Source organism: Poeciliopsis prolifica, unplaced genomic scaffold (assembly GCF_027474105.1).
Source record: "Poeciliopsis prolifica strain line A6 unplaced genomic scaffold, Auburn_PproV2 SCAFFOLD065, whole genome shotgun sequence".
Lineage (NCBI taxonomy): Eukaryota > Metazoa > Chordata > Actinopteri > Cyprinodontiformes > Poeciliidae > Poeciliopsis > Poeciliopsis prolifica.
The window spans coordinates 281,425-300,743 of NW_026562440.1; the positions used below are offsets into that span (position 1 = coordinate 281,425).

A 19,319-nucleotide genomic window follows, 5' to 3' on the forward strand; every position below is an offset into this window, starting at 1 on the left:
AGTGAAGCCAAACTGCTGAAAAACAGCCCTGCATCAGTCTCCACAGCATTCTACTTCACACTTAACATAATGCAGTCAGACTAGTGCTGCTCTCCTAGCAACTGCCAAACCCAGGCTTGTCTATTGGATTGCCATGATTTATCACTAAAGAGAATTGAAGTGACAACCTGCTTTACACCACTACATCTGACACCTTTCATTAAATTTGGTGATGTGAGGTTTGGATCAAGCTTTCCAGGCTGCGTTCTTAAGTTAAATGTAAGGACACATGAAGATGGGAGGTGCGCTGCTGACTGCAGAAAGTTGGCAACCTCCAACTTCCATGGACCTCAGGATCACCTCACCTCGTTTACCACAAACAGTCAACTGTTAAATATGTAATAATGGAAAAGTGTCAGTATTAGACTTGCTGCACAGGAAGCATCTTATACCATGCTGGAATGGGTGAACTGCAACAGGAATGACAGGCAGAAAGGCTGGTGCTCAATTGTTGACTTGCATTTATTTGCATGGCTCCCAGCAACTTCTTTTAAATATGAAAGCCTCACCTAGTAATTTCATTACTTTTGCATTCACATTTTTCACAAATTTTATAAACACACCACCCTTTTCTCCACCCATTTTTATTGAGGCTTTAACAAAACTACATTTAATCTATTGAGGAAATTTACACATGTGAAGAAGATGGATTTGTGAACAAATGAAACACCTTTTCAATTGAATTGATTCACTTTAATGAAACCAAGTAAACCAGACGAAGCAGCACTGGCCTAAATGTCACTGATAAAACATCTACAATACTGCAGCATGGCAGTGTAATGATCTCTGACAGTCATGGTACAGTTATATTGATAAGTGTTTTTGCGGCAACCAAGATGTATCAGGTTGGTTGATTATGCAGGTTCTTCTCTTAGATTTAAATGTGGTTCAGGGTGGGATCTTGTTAGGAGTTCTTCTCCAGGAAAGCTTTGCAGCAGCGTAGGCACTGTTCATACACATTTTCAAAGTCTGCATCGCTTCCCTGAGGGTTAAAACACAAGACAAGCTTCAGTAAATAACACATTTATTAAATGACGACTTGCATCGGGTTGAGAGATATAAATCGGCAAACACACTTGGGAATATAAAGGGAAAAAATCTGAAATGACAGCAACTTTTTCAGCAAGAAAATTGTTTTCCCCGCTTTCTCAGTACCAAATTAAATCAAAGCAGATGCCAAGAGGTTTACTGAGTGGTAAAACCCACACTCATATTCAGACATTAATACTTTTACAACATAAAGCCAAAATAGACGTTAGTGTTTCTGAAACTCTGGTCTCTTCAGTTCATGAGGGTTTTGGCACATACCTTGTCTTTTTTGTTTTGTTCTTTAAAACAGCTTCATTCAAGAAAAATAGAAAATATTTATAATATTTGACACATTCTCAACTTGTTTTCAATTCTCAACTACTGAGATTCAGAATGGACACCATTTTATTCCTCTCTGCATCGAATAGGACTCATTTTCAGATTAACCTTTTGCCCTGGCACCCTCATTAAGTTACTCCTTGTTCCTGGTTCTGTTAAAGTACAAACCTGTTAAAGTAAATGTCATTATTCACCTTAGACATTTCGTCACATAAAACCCACAAACATACTTTACTGGGAGTTTTGTGTTACAGCAATATAAAGTAGCACATAACTAACATGGAGAAAAAAAATAATGAAAATAATGAATGGATATCATAATTTTTACAAATACAAATTGTGTCCACTTCAATTTAGCACCAAATATACAACCTAGATCAATGCTTCCAAATAATATGTACACATTCATATATTAATGTGAGCATGGTTGATCTTATATGCATGTTTTCATCGTGTTAGAAACAGTTTATTTGGCACAAGTACAAGAAACACATAAGAAATATAAGAAACACAGTTTCTTAAATATATATAGACTAATTTGGGTGCAGTTGCTTGATCGTTTCTGAATGAGGCTATCTGCTCATCTGACAAAACACCAGATTATAGAATGCTATATAATTTTGTGAACCGAGTTCGCAATCTGTTGAGGAGTAGAACAAAACTGTCAACTGGCCCAAGTTGGATAATCAGCAGCATAGAGGAGGAAATGATGTGTTCTGTAAGGGTGCAACGCTTATCCTCATCCCTCCTGCAGAGAAGAAAGCAACACATGTCTCCATTTATTTTGACACAGTGACACTGATTGTCTACCTGCTCATTTTGTGGTCATCAAATGGGTTGTTGGCAGCGGTCCACAACCAAAGTGGTGTTAAATATTCAAAGAAAAACCACATAGCATATCAGAAGCTCTGGTAAGTAGAGCTAGAAAGCCCCTGAATGCTGTGCAATAAAGTGAGACATCCAAACCACGCCAAATATAACTGTCCACGCTTATATATTAACTGTTGAGCCACAATGTGTTCCTCCAGCCACGACCCTAACGATATGATGACTGTTTTATTTCGGGCTGGCGTTCCAAGAAGAGTAACTCAGCCGATGAAAACAGGAAGAAACAGATCATTACAACCAACAAAAATCTGCAGCACTTCTTTCTTCAAGGCCACACGACATTAGTTATTCATTGTGAGATTATTCTCAATACTTTCAGGAAACATAAGATGTACCAATCTTCAGCGATAAGGTATATCAGTGTGGTATCAATGTTTTGTGTGCTCTGAAACCTTCCACTACTTCTGCCCTTTTTCATTCACAACCCTCAGGAAAGATAAAGAGGAGCCAAGAAACCCAGTCCAAATCCTCTGGCAGGGCTTCCCACTGCTGAGAGAGTATATAAAGAACAAAAGAGACGTGCCAGCCACGGAGCGTGGAAAGCCAAACCAATCGGAAACTAAAAGAAAAAAAAACAGACGAAAAGTAGACTTTTGTTGCAGTCCAAGTAATTACAGTTTTGTTGAAAAAAAAAAGCATGAGCATAGGTCTGGAAAGGTTGTGAGACATGTTTTCTGAAGCTGGTAATAGATCCGTTTTATAACCGCAGTCTGCACTGTTTTGCAAATTATTGCAAGAAACATGCTTAGAAAAGATCAAATGTCTCTCTTCGGACTCTGAATTCTCTCTAGAACTACCACATCCGCCTGAGCACGACAAAGTTCATCCAAAGACAAAAATACTATCCAAATGTTGTTGCATAACAAAATATCAAAAAGAAGCAGCCAGTAAAGGACAAGCTGATCAACATCATCAGCTATGCATTTTACGTTCAGGCAATCTGTTTAATCATTTTTGTACATGGAGCAACATGGTACACATGATTCCTCAAGATATTTCTATCCACCAACATTTGGGGAAAACTTGAGAAAAACAGTTTTTTAGAGAGAAAAGTGGGAAGTAAAATGTATAAAATTAAATGAGAGGATGTGACTGATTAATAGACGTATGAACCGCATTAGTTCTGTTGCTTTGTTTGCAGTCAAAAATTGTACAGAGATAAGAAAAACAGACCTGAAGATAAAGTGGATAACACCAAATAAAGATGTCTGTCTTATGGGTAAAGAGCTGAAAGCATTCAACTAAAAGTTTTAAATTCTTGGCCGATGTGTCACGTTGCTTCACTATCTCCAAATAATGTTCTTTTCTCCTGATGCCATCTATTTCGTCTTGTTAGTTCTATAAATTGGTTGAGTGCTAAAAGAGAGTGAAGAAAAGCTAAAAAAGGATAATGTCATGTGCACAATAGTACTTAAGCAAACTTTAGGAAGGTTGTAATGATCTTTATCAGAGATTTTAGAAATTTTCAAATACTGAGAAACAATAACAGCTGTGTTCAATCTAACCTCACTCGATGACTCTACAGTCACGCAACCCAAGAAATTCCCTGAATCAAAAAGTATTTCTACGTTGACTCAACATCAACATGCCTTGTTGAGAGGCTGATTCAGAATAAAAGCAGAAGTTTTTATCCTAAATCATAAGAACTACATTATTTTGGAGTGACAGTTTGTGCCTCCATACTAACAACTATCATCTTTTGGACATTTGAAGAGAAAAAGGGCCTTTCTGAAAACTTTGGGGGAGCTGAACAGGAATCCATCGTGTCAAAATAAGAACTTTTAATCCTTTTTCAGCTGAGACCACTTTGGCAGTAATCTTCACTCATCTGCGGCAGTGTTTTATCAAGATTGAGTTAAATAACGATTTTCTCATGATCATGTAGCCAAAACAAGTACTCCATTGGATTATAATGTCTGCAAGCAAAGACTACTGTACATATATGTCAATTTAAAATGTATTCAGTGACAATTAATGCTAGTATGTAATAATCCAGTTGTAAAAATTACACATCAATGTAGGCAAAGATCAAGCACCCATGCCATGTAACATAAATCGTTTTTCCACACTTGCATAATGAATGTGAAGTTTCCAAACTGCTAAATTATATTTTAATTCTATATTTTCAGATATTTTCAGTAGTCCATTTAAGACATGCTTTCAGCACAGAACCAGGCTGGAGTTACATTGCAGAAATAACTAAAAGTTTCTTAGCAAAGTTGATTATTAAGTTATATAAATCTGCAGAGTAAATGATGACTGTTTCAGTTTATATTATACTAAAAAAGAAAAAAAGAAAGAATCAATGCAGCAATACAATGTGAGGGAAACCACACTCGTATTCACTTTAGAAATAATTTATTTTAAGCGGCCGTGTTCATGACACAACCACATCAAATTGAGGATCTATTTAATACTCAGTAAATAAACACAGCACATGTAATTTTGTTTTAAAATTAAGCAAGGGAAAACAATTTTCCTTAAATACTTACATAATATGGGTCTTTGATGATCCGCTGGTTCTGAGGATCATATGAACCGAGAAGCTCAATCTTTGCAGTGAAGTTTTTCACAGACTTGGCCTTCTTGTTCAAGTCACTGTAAAGGAAAAAAATGAAACTCATTCAAAGCAGAGATGAATAATTCTAAAGGTTTCAGCATGCAGCTTCCTTATAATAAACATCCATGTGATTAATCTTGCCTGAAATCCTTATATACATTTACAGTTGCTTTATGTCATGGCAAACCTCTGTGCAAAAGTTAGAAAAAGTAATGTGCAAAAAAATAAATAAATAAATAAAATAAACATGTCTACTACTTTAGAATGTTAAATCTAAAACAGTACAAACATGAAGACAAACAATTAATGAACTCTTTGTCGGGCAACAAAAATATGTGGGAGGAAGAAGGAGGAAGAAAAAAAATGGCTAAAGAGCAAAGACGAGGCATCCAAAGAACTCAGTAAGCAGCTTACAGATCAGATCTGCCATAGGCATGTGATCTCAAAATGATCCCTAAACGTTCAAAGTAGCAAAAAAAATATCCCTCCCTATGACCTTTCAAAAGAGCTTAAGAAAGGCTATTGCTCATTAAAGGGAGGCATTGAGTTATAGCTCAAAGTTACCAATGTTTCTTTTTTTTTCTTTTTTTTTATGTGAATGTGAATGAGCAGCATAGATTCTCAAAGCAACACAAGTCCATTTAGAGGGAATGTTTTCTCACTAAGACGAGACACTTAAAACATGACCCGGTGTTTTCAGTGCCTGCGTGTCGTCAAGTTGCGATCGACACTCAAAAGGGAAAATAAACAAAGCTGCGAGTTGGAATAACTGTACCTCAGGTTGCTCTCATCCATGCAGAGTATGTATTCAAAGTTCATGAAGTCATCTTTGGTCACCTGGAAGTGGAATAGAAAAGCAGAAAAAGGATAATGTTAGTTTTGGCTAGTTGTTGAAACACAGTACGGTGAGCAGAGGCTCCCGCTGGGCCTTCGGAGAGAGGGGAAAATCCTCAGCAGAAACTATCAATTATTGTTAAGCAAAAACTTCTTTCTTTCATCCATATTTCCACAATATTAAAAAGCAAACAAACAAACTAAAACTTATAGATAACTTATACTTTAATTACAGAAATTCAGTGATTTACACAGAAGCAACAGTTTGAAGTGACCAACTCCATTCAGCAAATTCATGTTTACATTTTATTGTGCATCCAATTATTATTGGTTAAACCTCCACAATAACTTAGTCAAGAAACTTGGGTTAATTTTTAAACACAGATCACAAAAAAATCCCCTATATCCACTGCTGTGAAAAAGGATTTGCTTCATTACATATTTATGCAATTTTTCCCCCAGGCATAAAAATTGTCTCTGTAACACTTTCTAGATGTTATTCACTTTGTTTTTGATCTTGAATTACTGCAGATCAATGTATGATGATACTTTATGTCAGACAATTTCAACATCTTGATTGCATGGGTCTGGCAGTAATTATTTTCGGGATGTGCTGAAATAGCAAAGACAGGAAATAGCAAATGAGAAACGGGTGAAAAATAAATATTTTCTTAAAGACAATGTTACTCATTGATTATTATAACTCAATATTTCCACAAAACAATATTCTCACTCTCCTAAACCTCTGCCTCACACATGGTGGTAGTGTGTGCCTGTTGAGCTGTGAGCTCAAAGCTGACCTGGTGCTCTCACAGTTTAAATGAAGCAGTGATAATCCGCCATTTAAGAAAGAAAGTTCTCTTTACAAGTCTGATGGGGATCTTGGACTGATCTGAGTGGAAAAAATGTGAGTGAGCAGGGAGGATCTTATTGAAAATAAGGAGTAAATGGAGTAAGACATAAGTTTCAAAGCTCTAGATAAAACATCTGATGAAGCCATACAGAGATGGTACTGCTCTGTGTAAAAATAAACCAGTTTGCATTTTAAAAGTGAACTCTTTCACCTGCAGATTTTAGAACAGCCCAAGTATGGGAAGCATCCTACATGTGGAAGGACAAATCTGTTCCCTAGATCAGAATCTGGACTGTAGACCTCAATGATAAACTTCACTTGGAGAGAATAAGACATTCACTGAAAGACAACTTTAGGCTATTTAAATAATCTGGAAACCTACCAGATTATATCACGTGGTTACAATCACAACACAACAAGGCCCTGCAGCACTTTAGGCTACCAGGTTTGTCAGCAGATGGCCTCACTGGGTTGGGGTGGGCTTATTAAAGGCCATCAACTCAGATAACTCCTTTTCTGATTTACTCTGTTATAAATCAAAAAATAATTTATTGGTGTGATTTAGGATTATACAGCACACAACCTGATGAAAAAAAAAGCCTTAAAATGAATTCACTTTTTATTGCAGTAGAATAATCTCACACTGAAAAACAATTTATGTGGAAAAAAATATCAGGAAATTACAAAATTACATTACAAAAACCTAAAGGCTTCACAATTATTGGTTCCCCAGCTTTAAATCTCTTATTTAACCCTCCTTTTGCCATTAGGGCAGCATTTGGCTTTCTCCTATGACATTGGACAATTTTAGATGATTATGGTCTCCTTCTTTAGATCTTGGCCTGAGGTAGTCATGGAAGAAGGCTGATTCTGTGTCTGGTGATCTGAATTTGTTACAAAATTAAAATATTTTATTTCAGGGCTTTTCTAACCATCTTTAGCAGAGGTGCCAATACATCTCTTTATCTGGAGCTGCTAAATCCTTCCTACCTGTGACAAATATTTAATTTTAGACATTTTTCAACCACAGTGTTAATAGAACCTCTCACCAACAGATGGTTTGATGATAAAAACCAATATTTGGTCAAAAAGATATTTGTACTCTTGGTCGTGGTGGGGAGGAATCGACTCCAAAACATATATTTCTCCATCATCAAAACTTAAAATGTGATAAGCAAAATTAATGTGATTACAGGAGGATCATGGTATTTTGGCTAAAGTTGCTCATTCCTTCAATGTTGACACAATGATAAAATATTAACGAGGACGGCATCAAAATTTCAGCTCTCCTAAATCTATAGTTTTGCTGGTTTTTTGATAAGAAAAAACATTCCACAATGTTGGTCTCGTAAAAAAACGTCTTGTTTATTTGGTGATGAAATGGTCTCCAGGCAATATCCCAATTGGCCAATTTGCTTATTTGGACATAAGCCTTACCAGAAGTTGTTCGAAGTGGGATGGTGAGAGCAAAGAGAAGTGAGAGAAATAGGAAGAAAAGACTGATAAAGGAAAAAGGGAAAAAGCTTGTCGGAGTTCATTGTGTGGATTTGGTTGAGTTTAAGCCAGAGGTCTAGCCTTCTGATTTAAGCAGATTAAGTGTGAGCCTGACTGAATGGGTTTATTGTGAGACAACGCAAGGAGACAGGAGATCTCAAGCAAAGGGTCAGACACCAGAGATGTCTCACGAAAGAAGATGGAAAAAAGTGTTATAAGGTGATGGAAGATGGGGATGAGCCAGCATCACACAAAGCTTGAAGTCCTAAGATAGGAAGTATATGACTGATTCCTAACTTTTGCTAAAATTGGAACATTATTTGAAAAGGACGCAGCTGTGATGGGAACGACTATATTTCATTAACTCTCCAGATATGAACATATTGAACAACATTTTAGCATGTCAATAGGATTTGTATTTTTATGATCGAAGATTATTTTCATTGCAAAAGAAAATAAATAAAACCCAAAGAAAGAATTATTTGAGTTAAACTGAATTGTTTTCATTCATCAATAGTGTTGCGATAATTTACTTTTTTAATAAAGCGCCATAAAAAGCATTTCCCCCCCTGACAATTTCTTTTCCGTTTTTATAATGTTGTAACATTTATACATTTCAGAACAAACAACATTATCCGAGGGAATCAATGCAAATACAAAACATGCACTTTAAAATTTTGAATTTCATTTAGAAAGAAGGAAACAAATGCAAACCAAAATAATGCCATTTGAAAAAGCAGTTACCATCTAAAGTTAATACTAACATTGTGTCAGCCAATAAGTATTTTAAAGTCTTCGCTGCAAAGTAGATTTAAATAAGTCACATCCCATCACAACCAGGAATCGCCTATTAAAATGTATATATTAGTATCTCAGTCTGGTCAACTTTTTGACTTTTACGAGGCCACTCAAAAAACTTTTGTTATTCTTTTTTAAAGCATTATTTTGTGTGCTTTGTATGATTATTTTTCAAAAGTGTTGAGGATCCCTGAGGGCTTTTTTATTTGAAGATGTGGATCTCCCCATGGATTTCTTACACAGAGACCATTTCATCCTAGTCTCCTTTCTGAATTATGAACACTGACTTCAGCTGAAGCAAATGAAGCCAAAAGTGTTTTAGTATTGCTTGATGAGTATGTCGATGCAGTAATTCTGGTTAACCAGACACTCTTCTGTATGTTAACAGCTCTACATTTTCTCCATTTGTGGGTAACTGGACAGTGATTGACTGTCCAGTTACCAGTTACCAGTTACAAAAGCAATAGAAATTGTATTTTAGCAGATTCCTGAATGATATGTCAGATGTCACTTGCTACGTTTCTCTTCAATTCCTACATTTCTTCAGATCAGAATATGACATGTTGCTTTCCGATTTTAACCAAAAACTGTGTTTAATCACTGCTGATTCATGACTTAACAAGGTCATCATAACTTCAAACAGGTCAGGTGTGCTTGGATGTTATTTTTCACTAAGAGCTGCAGTAGGCAATTTTTAAAAATTTATTTTGACATATTAAAACTATCACCATGACCTCAAGAAATAACATGACATACACAATAAAATAAAATAAAAAATCTGCTGATCCTAATATTACAGAAAAATGGCAAACAACAGAAAATTGTGAGACAACACACTAATGAGGTGAGTGGCGCCAAGGATCATCCAGTTGTACCTGTCGAGCCCTATGGCTTGTCTCAATGCCATGCTTCTTCAGGCAAACCAGACCACGGGTGTCAGGTGAGCTGCCTGTATTCCAGTCAGATGTGGCACCACTGTCTATGACCCACTGCAAGAACAGAGCACAGAAAGGGGCCGCTAGCTGCCGCTACGTGTAGAAGAGCGTTGTCGTACCTGCCTGGCCACATGACTCATGGGTACGCCATGTCTCTCCATGCAGGCTTGACCGCGGTGGTCTGGAGAGTTTCCTATTTCATAGGTGGAGGTGGCAGCACTGTCTATCCTCCACTAGGCAAATCGGGGAATGGAGAATAACAATAGATCAGAACTGGGTCATAATGTCAAATGAGTAGAAGTTGAAGATGGTTTCGAATTTGATGCTTTAAATATTTATAAGGATCATTGATTCATTTTTAACTTGGTTAAATAAATACACAAAAAGTGTAGAAAATTTCTGATAACATCTTTATCTGATTTATTACACAGAATACTTACTGTGACATTCAAGTTATCTTCAAAGAAATATGACTTTGGAGACAGTTAACACAGATGCAAACACTGTGAAGCTGAATATAGTTTGCACACTGTAATAACTGTAGCGAAATTACCAGAATACTTCAATATATTCCTTACTACATTTGCAAAAGCAAACCAACGTAGCTACTTAACAGATGGATGTTTTACAAAAATTAGCAGTCTGTAATGTACTAATTAAATGCAGAATTAAATGCAGATGACTTTACCTTATCAACCACTCCAGAATCCGTTGCCATTTTTCTAAACACAGCTTCGGCAATGGGAGACCTGCAAATATTCCCTGTTTAAAATCACAATGAGTATTAATAGGATGTTTCAATATTTTAATATCCTGATTACATTATCTTAAAGAGTGTAGTGTGAGTTGTTAAAACTTTCCCGTTTCCTGGTATATTATGAAAGATTAAACCTTATATTGTTCAGTTCAACTTTAACACCATCTGGTGTGGTAAAGGTTTATTGGGAGGAAAAAAAGCAGTCCAGTTAGTGTTAAAAGTACACAAACTTAATTATTAACAAAATGAATATATCTTTAAGGCAGCCATTCCTCTTCAAAGTGTACAAATATCAAACAATCAAACGAACAAATATGGGGTAATTATAGAAATTAGGTTTGTTTAAGCCATGGACAGCAGCGCGACGTCCCGTAAGTGAAACGCTGAATGTTTGCAAGTCAGTGTTTTTTTTTTCCAAAATAGTTTTTGTTAAACTGATTTTCTGCACGAGTTTGGACGTGGCACTAAATGAACTTCATGAAAAAGTGCAGATTAACATATCAACTTAATTAATATTCATAGAGGCAATAAAAACGGTGAAACCGAAACTAAAATGTCAATCCGGTTCACTGTCTCCATAAATTGGACTGACTTAAGCTCAAAATGTAGTTATAGCAATAAAACATGTTTTATGCTTAAAGGGTCTTTCATTTATGCTGTATGGCCCCGAAGAGCAACTTTAATGACAGTACTGGGGAGACAAGCTAGCTGGTAATCTGACGCTAACTCGGTTTAAGAAATTAACTTGTGAACCAATACATAAGTACTTGCATGTGTTCTGTATGTGCTGTTTGATTTAAACATAGTTGCGGATAGGTTATAAAAGACGCTCTCACCCAGACAAACGAACAGAACTGACTTCGAGCCGGTGGCCGCCATGTTGCTTCAAAGTCTCCTGAATTACGTCACAGTGGGTGACCAGCTTCTGCCTGAGCAAAAATAAGCTCTCAACTGAAATCACAACAAATGAAATCTCCTTTATTTTGTAAGAGGGGGGAGAGGATTGTTAATTGTGTGTTTTGGCTATAACCACGTTTGTTTTAAATGAAAAACAAATAAATAAATGCTGAGATGTTGAGGGTCAACGTGCTTCCCGTGGGATTCATTGTTCGCACTGACACATCATATCTTGGTGCAACTCCAGATGGTAAGGTGTACGACCGTCAGAATCACCCCCGTTTGGACTGGTTGAGGTAAAAAGCAGCATGAAGAAAGATGCATCTCAGGTTGCTCACCTCAAGGTCCAGGATGACCACTCAGTTTTGAGGCGTTCACACGCCTACTACTGGCAGGTACAGGGTCAGCTGGCAATCAGCGGATTGGAATGGTGCGACTTTGTTAGACACGCTAACAACAATAACTGTTGAGCGGGTGTGGCGTGATGAGGCTTTCATTGATCAAATGAAACCTAAACTGGGCTTATTTTACTTCAACACCTTCATTGATGTGTTCATGTCAATGCAATAAGAATTATAAAATGTGTAACAACCCTTTTGTTCCTTTGCATTTCAAATATCCAATCTAAAGTTGTGTGAATCACTGTAAATAGTTGATACTCATGAAACATACAGAAATGTGCAAATGTCTTTAAAAGGCAGTTGGATAATTTACAAAAATTTGTTTTCTTAACTGCAGTTGTCTTGAAACTTATGTTTTAAAATTTTTCTCCTTGAGGTTGTCTTAAGTATTTTGTTAAATCAATGTATGGTGTACAATTATAAAATATGAAATAGTTATGGATTTTTTTTTTTACTAGATATTGTAAATTGTACTTGATTTGTTTTCCTTGCAATTCAACTGAAAGTGTTTTAATTGAATATTTTTTGCAAAAGTCTAGACATTTAACTTTTTACATAGCATTACAACAATTAACATGCAGAAATAATTTAGTCTGCAACACAAAATGGGCCTTGATAATTTACCAAAACACAACAGTTGTGCCAGATTTGATTGACAGTTCCTATTAAAGTGAGAGGCACTGGGGAATCCCAGATGTGGTTGCACTTTACTCTAGCGATTGCTCGCTCTACAATGATCCGCAGCCGAGCAATGGTCTGGGTCTCCTCTGTCTCTTCCTTGCTGAACTGACCAGGATGCCTAAATGGTGGAATGATGAGTTTGGCTCCAACTTCATGAAGGAGGTCTTGAATGAGGAAGCCTTTATCTGCCATTACTTCATGTCCCAGCTTAAGACAATGTTTCTCTATGGAGACAATTTACCCACTGAAGAGCTCTTAGAACCACAACTTTCTTCTCATTCTAATAACCATTTAAAAGTTCAAAGCAATGCAAACATGCTTTGGAAATGCAAATGCAAAATAATGAAAGCAGTTGTGAGAGATGCTTACATTAAAGAAAGTAATGACCTCTTATCTCCTGTTTACTCTTTGTATTTCCTTTCAGCATTTGTCCCATTATCCCAGAGAACATAGTTTAAAGACACGTAAGATAAAGACATTAATAATGCTAAAAACAATTCAAAGGAGAAATGGCATCTGGAATAGATACCGATTTCTTGGTGAACAATCCTGAAAATAGATTAAAATTATTAATGAACAACTGCATGAATGACACTCAAAACCCACATGTTCAGTGTATTTATTTCTATGAATACAATGGATTAAGATTTTATTAATCTTAGGAAATCTTGCATGACTAAATTCTAATATTTTTGTCTAAAGAATGAATCTCAAGCATTCTCCCTAAATAATGGTTGGTAGGGGGAAAATGATTGCAGATGCAGAACAAACAGCCTGGGTTTTTTTCTCTGATCACAGTGAAATTGAGCAGTAACAACTTCGTCAGTCCCAAGACGAAAGCCAAATTTTCTGAATTACAAAACTGAATTACAAAATTACCTAATTAAGCTGATACCCACAAGGTAACCCATACATGAGGTAAACTTCCAAGATGGCATGTGAGTTCAATTAAATGCAAATTAAAAAAAAAGAAAGCATATAATCTCTTTAGTTTTCTGAAGTTGCCAAAGTACAAGATTTAACAAGGTTGCTTTGAAGTCCTTTGCTTTGCTCTTTATCCTTTGGGCAAAATATAACAGTTCCAACATGTCATTCAGTATATGTAAAATATGTTCAAATGATTCAATAACTATATATGCCAGAGCCACAGGGAGATTATTATGCATTGCTTTAGGAGATGTAACCTTTGCCACTGACACACCAGATTCCTTCCATATGCTGTGAGCTTTCTGTTATTTTGATGAATAATAGAAGGAATATTATAAAGTATCAGGCAGCTGCATGGCAAAAGACCTCAGTCATTTTTCATTCTTTACCAAACAGGAAAAGAGCTTCTCCTCTGTTGCAGAAGAAAAACAAATTCACTGAAAATCACCTCATTAATTTTAATGTCCAAGCTTCTAGCTGCAGCTAATAACAGTAGTTGGTTAAACTGTAAAATTAAGGTTATGAATATTAGCTATCAGCGTCAAGGTTGTTGGAATAATTTGTCAGGTTTTGCTGAAAAAACACACTATTTATTTATTTATTTTATCTTTTTGACAGCAGATATAAGGGATTTTCTTTTTAAAATTCTGCATCTAATCAGGTCTTTCATAATATATTATGAAATTATAAAGAATACAATTTCTCAGATCTTGAAGAGGTAAGATGTGTTTTCCAGGCACATAGAGATACTTTGTAGCACATTACCTTCAGTTGTCATAATATGCTGTACATATCAAATATAATTTGAAATAAACTTGATTGCCCAATTTAATGCCTGGAAATTGGGCGCCTGTCTCTTTAAGAAGCTCCTGTTCTTTCTGACACTCCTCTTTCAGCGTATCATATCAATAGTGTTTCTTATAAAACTGGAGTGTTTTACTTATAAAGAGTTTGTATGCTAAGTTCAACAGACTCAACAGATTTTGGCTAATTCTCTGTCTGTTGTCAGGAATGATGTGATTGGACTTTCAATGGGATTCTTTCCAGGAAAATAAAGTAAGTTCCATGAGGTAGCCTCTAAATTCAGGGAAAGTAGCTGCACAGCCATGCTTCAACATTTTTCAAACCTTCATGTCTTTGTGCATGAAATACTTCCTTCAATAGAATCATTCACATTTACATATGGCCTAATACAAAGAATACATGCTGTTAGTTATTTTAAACCATAACTGCTGTTTTTACTCACATATGGTGGTAAATGTATTCAAGTTTGAGAACCACATCTGTGTTCATTCCAGATTTGGATCACGCCAAGTCTGCTGTTTCTTCTATTCTTTGTGAAATGACAAGTGAGAAGCAAAAATGATTTCAGAACCCCAAAGGAGCATTAAAACACTGGAATAGTTTGCTCTTGTTTACCTGCAGACGTAAATCAGTAGGAGGGTTTTAAAAAGGAGGAAAACATTAGCAATACAAGCTAAACACTTGTCAGCATGTTCACCAATGGGTGTCTTGTATTTGACAGGGATACAGACATCTGTGATCTTATGTTTTGTGTTTGGCTTGTGATCTGTCTATTTGATTTTTTTTACTTTGCAGAACTATATAGAAGAAGCTTCATTTTGCTTTAATCTTTTTGTGTGTGTTCTGTACAGATGTGTATCAAAATTTGCCAATTTTTTGCATTCTGGCCAGGTTGCAAAAAGGTTTCAGTTTCCGATCCCTGCTGAAGTTGGCATATTTTCTCTTTCTGCACACATGAGCTTTCTCTGAGTACTCTGACTTCCTCTTATAATTCAGCTACATGCATTTCAAGTTAATTGATTTGTTCGAATTGCATTGTAAGTGTACATGTGTACATGTACGGTTGTGTAAGCCACTCACCCACTTATTACTTCAGAGTCACCATTTCTTTTCCATGAGCCTGCATATTGCATAGATAGTTCTGAGCTGTTAAATATTTTTCCTCCTATGAGTAAAAGGAACACACAAATCCACACAAAGTTTTATAAATAAATCCTCACATGCTTGAAGTTTTTATCACATCTATTTGTGAATGAGGATTTAATATGGACTGCATCGCAATTACAGAAAATGTCATTGCTATTTTTTTCTTTGCAGCTATCTCCAAATATGTTTCATCTGCTGTAAATTTAGATACGTTGAGAACTTGCAGTGTGTCATGACTCTTGCAAACCTTTAAATAGCTCATATCACAATTGTGGGGGCCAAACATGCAACCAGAGTACTTTGTCAAATGACCATAATTTATACTAGAGGCTTTGTCAAACAAAAAACATACATAAACCATTGGTAGTATGACATAAAAACACAAAGAGGGATCTCCACATCATAAATGCTAAAGCAGAAAGACAAAAAACCTGCCTAACACTTATGACTCCTGTTTACATGTTACGTTTTGGCTCCTACGCAGTATGAAAAGACTTCTATTCATTTGATCTCTTGTTTATTAAAAATTGATTTATTTTTTTAAATTTTCCACATTACCAGTATAAAATAAACAACCCTCAGTTTCAGTCTTTGTATTGTTTGTTCCATGCAAAAAAAAAAAAAAAAAACAACCCTGTAAGAATACAGTAAGAAGATTCTGTGATAAATAAATTATCATGCTGACTGGAAGTTGAGCTGATATTCCTGGTAATTAAATATGAATACATAATTACAAATTATTTATTACTTTACATACTTAAAACAAGAATACCAGGCAAAACGATGGACACAGCAATTACATCTAATAATTAGCGAACGGTTTTTAATTGAGTCAGACCATTTCATTCACGTCTCAGGAACGGCAGTTAATTGTTGTCAATGACTTGACGAGGAAACAATTACTGGATGATGTTGTCACATTAAAGAATAAAATATGTTTTTCCAGATAGTGTAAGGCTTGAATTATAATGAAGCAAAAATGACTCAGGGGATGAGTGGCTAAATGATGTCAGTGTACAAGTAAACATGCTTTTGCACTGAGTTTCAACTCTGATATTGGGTTCAAAAATGAGAGACAGAGGATTTTCAAGGATCGTGTAAAAATTGCCCCCATGAGGGCAAAGTCTGTCTCACTGGGATGTTTTGCATCTGTTTTTATGACACACGTTTCAAAAATCATGAAAACCATATGTAATTTCCCTTGGTTTATCACATAAAGTCCATATATAATAACGTAAAGTTTATGATTGCAGTATGGTAACTTGAGAAAAAGTTAGAAGGATTTAAATACTTGTAAGCATGCAACATTTTTTTATTTATTTTTGTTTTATATTTTATTCAACATTAAAAATATTATGGTGAATACACCAACTTGTTTCATTCGTACTTCTGCCTAAACCAACGCATTAAAGATATGCATCATCATTCCAAAAACATTCATTGTGTTCTTTAAGAAACAAAACGTTTTTGAGACATTTCAGAGATTTGTATTTCTGTAACAGCATGCATGTCTGCTTTAGATTTGCAGTCCTGTCCTAAAAATTCGACACTTATCATCCCTGTAAACAACCATTAATCATCGTGACACATCTTGCATGCCTTTTGATCTGGAAAACTTGGAATTTATCTGAGGGATATCATTATTAATTCAAACTGGAGGTCAAGAAGACTGAAAGTACGAGTGAACCCAGATGAATTCCCAAGAGAGGAATATTGGAGGGAATCCAATGAAAAGAAATCATGCGGCTGAATAAATGTAATCAACACTAAAAAGCAGATGTGGTATGAGAATCATGTACAAAAGTGGTCTTTGTTTTCTTTTAGTTAATTAAACATGCTGGAGGATACAATGTCTTCTTTCTGAACAAATTAATGTGGTGAAATATGGTGCTAAGGCGTGTTTGTGGCTAGAAAAAAAGCACATGAAAGTTACATACAGTTTGTTAAGCTTCACCCTGACCTTCAGTCTATCCATTCCAGTGCTGCCCTCTGTCTTTTGAACAAGAAGAGCTGGTGTGCTCAACACAAGTTGTGTTTAGATTTCTACTTTAATGCCTGTTTTCTAAGTGGAGCAAATAGACGCCTGGATGTTAAGATGGAAACTTTGACTTGAGATTATTTTTGAAATGTACTGTTTAAGTTTGAAAGTTGTCTGTATATATTGCCAGCTCATACATCTTCATAGTTTTGGGTTGTCACTATTGAAAATATATATGGCAAGACAATGCAAATGTTAATGGTATCAATACTTTTACAAGACAAAAATGTGACTGTGAGGAGCTCTACTGCTACCTGCAGGTGCCACTATTCATTTGATAATTTTTATGAAAAACCTCCAGCCGAGACAGTGAGAGGAGTGTAAGATCAAATCTGTCATTGACAATGAGGAGCAGAACTGTGCTGAAGTGTTTGTTGCACTGGCTTTTCTCTCTGTTGTTTAAAGTCCAGTTAAAACAACAGAGAGAATTAAAGAAGCTGGACCTGTAAGTTCCCAGTTACTCATGTTTTTCTGAGCATATCTTGTTTTGTTGTGACAACTTTCAAAATATCTCAAAAGAAAAGATGGGTTCAGAGTAGATACTCAAATGCAGTCATGACCCAAAAGCAAAACAAAGTTAAAGCAGAAATCTTAGTTTAGGTTTACTTGAATCAAGTTTCTTAGAATGTTTCAAAGAGCACACAGGAATCCAAAGCAGAGGGGGCAAGCAAAAACAGGATTCAGGTGAGGTCAAAAAACAGGCAGAATAGAAAGAGAAGGAGAGCAGAGGCTGTCAACAAATACCTGGCCAATAAGCTCACAGGTAAACCTAATGACATCATTGGCTATCAACAGGTTTAACTTTACCAAGACAAGTGGTGCTTTTTTCACAAAAGCAACTACTTTCCTACATAAATTAAACTAGATGCATATACATTTTATTGCCTTAGATACAGGTTCCTCTCAGAAGCATTTGTTTCACTTCTCCCACACAGTTCCTCATTTTTACTTGGCCTCTGCTGGGGAAAGGTTAAAAGCCATTAAGAAGACTGATTAGGAACATTGATAAAGGTGTGCTGGGAGTTATGACAGATCAGATGACTCATCTGGCAGGAAATGCAGGGAAAGGGGGAGTGGAAGAAAAAGCAGAACGATTACCTTCAACAGGAGAATTGCTCATGTTCAAAACTACACATTTAATGTACTGTATACCTAATAAACAATGCAAATTTTTAGTTTTGCTGATAGTTTATTTTTAACTTTGTGCTATTTGTTAGTACTGTCACTACAAAGTGTTGTTTATTTTCAACAGCATTTAATAATCATGTTATACCCATCTACCTTTCTAACAGGTTTCCATATTTATAACGTTACAACCACATATTTTAATGTGTTTTGTTAGGATTTTATGTAAATTGTGCAGAATTCTGAAGTTGATAAATATGGACTACACGTTTACTCTTTGTATTCCAATTAAACCTTGGAAAGTATGGTGTGCAGAACCAGTAGCAAGGTTTTCCAACAATAAACATCCATAGACTGGAAATGTGATTGCTTCTGCCTTGAACAATAGCGCAAACAAGCCAAATTGGGGAGAGAATATCTTTAAGAAGCAAGGTTTTTTTTTTTTTAAAACGTGTCCTATCACGCAGTATGGCACTCAGAATTGTTGTCTGAGTGCCAAGATGAATCTCAACAGACATACTTTTACAACTGGAGGTCTATGGTTTTCACTCCACTTGGTAAATATATGAAAAAACATAGTTTGAAATTGTATTGGGCTTATTTTGTCATGAAGTGGTGAAGTGGAGATGGTGAGGCAGACGCTGGAGACCCAGGTAGGTGAATGGTGAATATTTAATGATGAAAAATAGTCCAATAACAACAACAAACAGTCAAAGACGTAGTCCGCGGCCAGGCAGTCACGGCTGAACAAGGGGCTCAACGCCCAACAAATAC

At 35.9% G+C, this 19,319-nt stretch overlaps 1 protein-coding gene across 2 annotated transcripts; it reads right to left on the reverse strand.

Annotated features, from left to right (window-relative positions):
* Nucleotides 1-482: 482 nt before the first annotated feature.
* On the reverse strand, nucleotides 483-11,459 carry acp1 (acid phosphatase 1). Of its 2 annotated transcripts, none has more exons than XM_055020127.1 (6): nucleotides 11,363-11,459; nucleotides 10,458-10,531; nucleotides 9,889-10,002; nucleotides 5,631-5,692; nucleotides 4,788-4,893; nucleotides 483-1,021 (listed from the first exon to the last, which is right to left on the reverse strand). In XM_055020127.1, the coding sequence occupies exons 1-6, from the start codon at nucleotides 11,403-11,405 to the stop codon at nucleotides 944-946; spliced, it is 477 nt and encodes a 158-aa protein (XP_054876102.1). In that variant the 5' UTR covers nucleotides 11,406-11,459; the 3' UTR covers nucleotides 483-943. The 2 variants fall into 2 exon arrangements, with proteins under 2 accessions (XP_054876102.1, XP_054876100.1); XM_055020125.1 differs by lacking the exon at nucleotides 9,889-10,002 and adding an exon at nucleotides 9,710-9,823 and having other exon boundaries at nucleotides 11,363-11,455.
* Nucleotides 11,460-19,319: the final 7,860 nt, after the last annotated feature.

Excerpts from the sequence above, each read along its gene's own strand:
- acp1 (XM_055020127.1), bottom strand. The coding sequence starts at position 11,405 with ATGGCGGCCACCGGCTCGAAGTCAGTTCTGTTCGTTTGTCTGG. Across the intron at positions 4,894-5,630 it reads ATGGATGAGAGCAACCTGAG|TGACTTGAACAAGAAGGCCA; the intron begins GTACAGTTATTC and ends TTTCCTTTACAG. Across the intron at positions 1,022-4,787 it reads TCATCAAAGACCCATATTAT|GGAAGCGATGCAGACTTTGA; the intron begins GTAAGTATTTAA and ends TTTAACCCTCAG.